The following is a 6,844-nucleotide window of genomic DNA, read 5'->3' as shown; positions in this document are numbered from 1 at the left end:
AAGGAATTCGCTAACTTAAGTGCGTGAATTCTGTCCATAACCTCCTCATACGGAGTCTCTCTACTAAGCGACTTTTCTAGTTCCTCGAACCAGAACCACGCTGCTGTAGTGACAGGAATAATGCACGAAATAGGTTGCAGGAGGTAACCTTGCTGTACAAAAATCTTTTTAAGCAAACCCTCCAATTTTTTATCCATAGGATCTTTGAAAGCACAATTATCCTCAATAGGAATAGTAGTGCGCTTGGCTAGTGTAGAAACTGCCCCCTCGACCTTAGGGACTGTCTGCCATAAGTCCTTTCTGGGGTCGACCATAGAATATAATTTCTTAAATATAGGAGGAGGGACAAAAGGTATGCCGGGCTTCTCCCACTCCTTATTCACTATGTCCGCCACCCGCTTGGGTATAGGAAAAGCGTCGGGGTGCACCGGAACCTCTAGGAACTTGTCCATCTTGCACAATTTTTCTGGAATGACCAGGTTGTCACAATCATCCAGAGTAGATAGCACCTCCTTAAGCAGTGCGTGGAGATGCTCTAATTTAAATTTAAATGTCACAACATCAGGTTCTGCCTGTTGAGAAATTCTACCTGAATCAGAAATTTCCCCATCTGACAAAACCTCCCTCATGGCCACTTCAGATTGGTGTATGACAGAGCCATTATCATCAGCGCCCTCCTGCTCTACAGTGTTTAAAACAGAGCAATCGCGCTTTCTCTGAAATGCAGGCATTTTGGATAAAATATTTGCTATGGAGTTATCCATTACTGCCGTCAATTGTTGGATAGTAACAAGCATTGGAGCGCTAGAAGTACTAGGGGTCTCCTGCGTGGGCAAAACTGGTGTAGACACAGAAGGAGATGGTGTAGAACTATGTCTACTCCCTTCATCTGATGAATCATCTTGGGCAACTTTACTATCTGTGGCAGTACTGTCCTTACTTTGTTTGGACGCTATGACACAATTATCACACAATTTTGAAGGGGGAGACACATTGGCTTCCATACATACAGAACATAGTTTAACTGAAGGCACAGACATGTTAAACAGGCTTAAACTTGTCAATAAAGTACAAAAACCGTTTTAAAACAAAACCGTTACTGTCTCTTTAAATTTTAAACAGGGCACACTTTATTACTGAATATGTGAAAAACTATGAAGGAATTGTTCAAATTTAACCAAATTTTCACCACAGTGTCTTAAAGCATTCAAAGCATTGCACCCCAAATTTCAGACCTTTAACCCTTAAAATGAAACCGGAGCCGTTTACAGTTTTAACCCCTCTACAGTCCCAGCTACAGCCTTTGCTGCGACTTTACCAAACCCAGGGGAGTATACGATACCAAATGAAGCCTACTAGGAACCTTTTCAACTACTTTCAGACCCACACACATGCAGCTGCATGTCCTGCTCTCAAAAGTAACTGCGCAGTAATGGCGCGAAAATGAGGCTCTGCCTACTACAGAGAAGGCCCTTCCTGACTGGGAAGGTGTCTAAACCAGTGCCCGACGTAAAAAAACGTTCCCCAAAGTTTATAAAGTGTGAATTTCAACATCAAGCTGTATAAAATGCCCAAATAAAGCAATTGATCTAGCCCATAAAAGTGTCTACCAGTTTTATAGCCCATATTAAGCCCTTTATTCTGTTAGAGACTAAGAAAATGGCTTACCGGTCCCCATGAGGGGAAATGACAGCCTTCCAGCATTACACAGTCTTGTTAGAAATATGGCTAGTCATACCTTAAGCAGAAAAGTCTGCCAACTGTTTCCCCCAACTGAAGTTATCTCATCTCAACAGTCCTATGTGGAAACAGCAAACTATTTTAGTTACTGCTGCTAAAATCATACTCCTCTCACAAACAGAACTCTTCATCCTTTTCTGTTTCAGAGTAAATAGTACATACCAGCACTATTTTAAAATAAACTCTTGATAGTAGAATAAAAAACTACAACTAAACACCACATACTCTTCACCATCTCCGTGGAGATGCTGCTTGTTCAGCGGCAAAGAGAATGACTGGGGTGGGCGGAGCCTAGGAGGGACTATATGGACAGCTTTTGCTGTGCTCTTTGCCATTTCCTGTTGGGGAAGAGAATATTCCCACAAGTTATGGATGACGCCGTGGACCGGACACACCAATGTTGGAGAAAATATGTTTTTATTTTTATTTCGATAAGTAGAATTTCTAAACTGTGTTTTCTGGCTCAGCAAGAATACAAATCTAACATGGTCCCTTTATTTAAAAACATCTGACATCCATTTTAAACATTGGCAGTACTATAAATACTATGGATCTTTTTCGCTGTAAGCAGGTTTTGTAGCTTTTTATATAGAAGATTTTGCTTGAGCTACGCAGAGAGGGAAACATGTAAATACTGTGTTATATACACTGCAGATTTGCAGGTCTAGTCATAATGATTAGATAAACAGTGATGCCAATTATGAGCAGACAGCCATAATGCAGGCATGTAAAGTATACTTTAATGTGGCGTTGCATTTCAGTAGGGCCAGAGCAGTAGACATATACATCTCATATAAGAATTTGGAGTATTTTAAAGACTTTCAGTAAGTATACAAACATAATAAACCTTTGAATGCTGAAAAAGACACGATCGGCAGCATTATTGGCCCCTTTATGTAATGGATAAAACACTTAGTACAGCTCAAGTCCCATAAAAATGACATCCCAAACCATTATAGAATAACAGATCAACAGCAGCACAAACAAACATTAACCCCCTTCTCCAGCAGGAAATCATAAACTCTACAATAGTTTAAAAAATACAATATAAAGTGCTATTAATACCCCTAATCATAAATTACCATTATTGGTAAATGGGACATAAATAAATAAAGGATGGCGCTGCATATACCAAGCATACTCCTGTAATAACACTCTGCAGTGTGTGTATATACATATATATATATATATATATACATACACACACACATATATATATATTTATCTGTATCACTGGTCTTGTGTAATAAATGTTTTAGTAATGTAATAATGTGATATATTATATACACATATACACTTTAGCTTTCCTATGGAGATTGGTTTCGCTGCTGAATGGTGCATAAACTTGACTGACAATAATTAGTGTGTAAAATTTACAATAGACAGATTCCAATTCCAAGATGCCAATCCCGTCTTTTTTTAAAAAAGTTGCCTTTTTGAATGCACTTTATCTTGCAAAATGTCTTACAGATGCCTTATATCCATTTATAGCACATAATCTAAAAAGCCCATAGCATTTTCCGTCACTTCTAAAATTAGATTGCAACTGTCCTTCAGGAACAGATCAACGTAAGAACTGCTGCTAAATGGTGCACGTTTTTCCAGCGAGAAATGCTTGTTTTCCCTAGCACACATACAATATGTTGTGTTTGTCCTTGTAAAAGGAGACGCATAATCACTGTGAATGTTTCTATATTGGTCCATATTGTGCTCTTTCAAATACAATTCCAGACGTAGTTTTTAAATAAATTATTATACATTTGTTAGCATCACATTGGTGTGAATTCTTGTGTGTGAATTCTTTCAGGGAGAAATTCCAGAAAAGTCCACAAAATATCTTGCAAGATCACAGGTCCTTAACCCACATGACAAAAGGAAGATTCACAGGTAAAAAAAAAAAAAAAAACACCCCAAAAAATAAAATTAAAAAAATTAAAAGTCAAAGCTAGAAATGACCTAGTTAGACTTTACACCAATTAGCACAACAATAAGAACTACTACAAGGACAGATAAAATTAAAATTACAAGCATCTTGCGATTCTTCTTTTGGTACTGCTCAGCCTGGGGAAAAAACAAAAGAAAAACAAAAGTTGTTTTATATTTATAAATACATCCACATACAGTATGCTAAGAATGCTAGGGACTATTCAGTATGCTTTAATAGATTCAAACCATAGTCTTTTATAAAGGGCATTAAACACGTTGAAACGGTAAAATAAAATGTTCAATTATATGCAGTATTTAAAAAATAAACTTAGCATTTTGCTTTCAAGATTTATTTTGTCCCCTTTTCAAGTCATTTAATGTATTCATTAAAAGAGTTAGTGCAGACTTCACACACTTTCACTGGTTTAACACTCTAGTGACATTAAACACTAAACACATTTATAAAGCATAATATTGATCTTATTCCCCGCCTCCCTCTAGTCATGGGAGCCGCCATGATAAAATCTTTCACTACATTCCAGGGCTGGTGTGTTTGCAAATGTGCAGAAACTCTCCTTTAGATAGCTGCCGTATAACCTAGGCTCCATAATGGTAGCAATGATAATCAGAGGTGGTGCATGAAATGTGTTGTGTCCCTAATTAACAGAGAAGGACATCTAAATTACAAGAAAAGGTCTTACTTTACAGACAATAAAAATGTATGCTTATTTTTTTTCAATACTTAAAGGGACAGTTTACCCAAAATGTGAATACATTTTAAATGATAACTTTCATAGTTAAATACATTAGTGCTGAATAATCAATACACATCTTTTTATTGATTTGTTAATCTTTCTTTTTAAATATCTGTTTTTGAATTGTATTACCTATACCACTTATAATATTTTCTATATGTGTGACCACTCCGGTGTCACTCCCTTCAGAGCATAGCGCATGCTCCAGCCCCCACAATGACTGCAAGTGTTAACACGGACCTGAGCTCAATAAAAGCGCGTCCGTGTTGAGTAGATTTTTTTATCTGTCCCTGAGCATAGAGCTCACCTACATTATACTGTGCCCTGACGTTAGCTAACCTACCCTACGCTGTGCACTAACCTCAGCTCACCTGCCCTATGTTGTACCCTGACCACAGCTCATCTATATCAGCTCACCTTCCTACACTGTGCACCATGACCTCAACTCACAAAATGTTTGTCCTCATATGGCTGCCTTACAGAGTGATCCGGTCAGAGCATAAACACAGCGGCCTTCAGTGCTCACTGCATGACAGCTCTGTACACTGCAACCGGTAGCAGCAGGGCCAGAGTGGGGTTGGTACTACTGAGGACAAGAGTCAAAGTAGGTGCGAGCTGGGAGAGCAGGGGTGTATATAGTCAGGTTCACTTGGAGTGTGTGTGTGTGTGTATATGTATGTGTGTGTGTGTGTGTATATATATATGTATGTATGTGTGTGTATATATGTATGTATGTATGTATGTGTGTGTGTGTGTGTGTGTATATGTATGTGTGTATATGTATGTATGTGTGTGTATGTGTGTGTGTGTATATAGGGGTGTAATGGTTGCAACAACAACAACAACAACAATGGCTTAGTGAGGGATCAAAACTAGTTCAGCCCAAATATAATGGAAATTCTGAGTTTTAATGACAGAGAAACAAAGCCTTGTATAACCAAGTGACGTGTGCCAATGACATTGTGCGCACACCACTGAAGGATAGGGCGCATGCATTAGATGACAATTGCGCATGCGCACCGCTAAATTAGCATACTTTGCATATAATTGCATACAGCAAATTGATTGGCCATGGGGTGAGGTATTAAAGCTTACTAGGACAGTCCCTTAGGGCATTCCAGGGTCGTCAAGCAGAACAGAAAATAAGTAAAGGAAAACATAAAAATAAAATATGTATTTATTACAATAAATGTTTTCCATTACACTTTAGTTGTTAATAGTGTTGTTGCTGCTAATCGACTACATCCCGTGAGTGAACTGATCATTTAACCCCTTGAGCCAAATGGATGTAGGTACTATGTCACACAGTACTTTGCCCAGCAAAAAAAAAAAATACAGAAATTAAAAAAGGCATAAAATGTTACTTACATCCAGTCTACCATTAACAAAGATGGAAATGACCAGGGGGGAAGGGGGAGGGAAGAAAGCTGTTTGGTGGGGGAGGAGAGGAGGGACACTGCAGAAAATAATTTAAAAATAAATCATAATAATTAAAAAAAAAAAAAGCTCTAAACTGCATACTGGCTGCTAGTACCTACTGTAAGATGGTGGTGGCAAGGGGTAGGGAGGAGAGCTGTTTGGGAGGGACCAGGTAGGGATCAGGGAGGTGGTAGGTGTCAGGTGGAAGGGTAATCCCTACACTACAATAAATATTACCCTTAACAGACAATTGATTAACCCCTTCACTCCTGGAAATTTCAAAAGTGTGCTCCAATTAGCAGCTGTCTAATTACTAAAAACAATTGCAAAACCATGCATGTGTGTTCTTAGAGAACCCTTTAAAACCATTTGTCTTAAAAGTGCAAATTTTGAGAATTTGGGCAGTTCTGCTATACCAATGCAACATTTTAGACATAGCTGCAGATAAAGACCTTACAATGATCCAAAAAAAATGGTTTTAGCTGAATCAAAGGTTCCCAATTAAACAAATGTTATGTTTATGTTTAGTTATGTTTATATGTGTGTATGTGTGTATATATATATATATATATATATATATATATATATATATATATATATATATATATATATCTCTCTATCTATATCTTTTTTTGGTAATTTTACAGTAATTTCCCTTCTTCTGTGAATAAATATAACCTTTACTTTAAATAACGTATACTAAACCCATTTATTTTTCTTTCGTGATTCAGATAGATCATGCAATTTTAGGCAACTTTCTAATTTACTCCTATTATCAATTTTTCCTTTTTTCTCTTGCTATCGTTATTTGAAAAGCAGGAATGTAAAGCTTAGGAGCCGGCCCATTTTTGGTTCAGCACCTGGGTAGTGCTTGCTGATTGGTGTCTAAATGTAGCCACCAATAAACAAGCAGAATCCAGGGTGCTGAACCAAAAATAGACCGGCTCCTAAGTTTTACATTCCTGCTTTTCAAATAACGATAGCAAGAGAAAGAAGAAAAATTG

At 37.6% G+C, this 6,844-nt stretch overlaps 1 protein-coding gene across 1 annotated transcript in view; it reads right to left on the bottom strand.

The window, feature by feature from the left end:
- Positions 1 to 2,458: 2,458 nt before the first annotated feature.
- Positions 2,459 to 6,844, bottom strand: part of STX16 (syntaxin 16) — a 178,882-nt gene continuing 174,496 nt past the window's right edge. Inside the window, exon 8 of the mRNA XM_053704804.1 lies at positions 2,459 to 3,801. Coding sequence (XP_053560779.1) covers positions 3,697 to 3,801 — 105 coding nt within the window. The 3' untranslated portion in view covers positions 2,459 to 3,696. The remainder of the gene's footprint in view (positions 3,802 to 6,844) is intronic.

Source organism: Bombina bombina, chromosome 1 (genome assembly GCF_027579735.1).
Source record: "Bombina bombina isolate aBomBom1 chromosome 1, aBomBom1.pri, whole genome shotgun sequence".
NCBI lineage: Eukaryota > Metazoa > Chordata > Amphibia > Anura > Bombinatoridae > Bombina > Bombina bombina.
The sequence above is the reverse complement of the archived record's forward strand: the minus strand, read 5'-3'. Positions and strand labels throughout refer to the sequence as shown.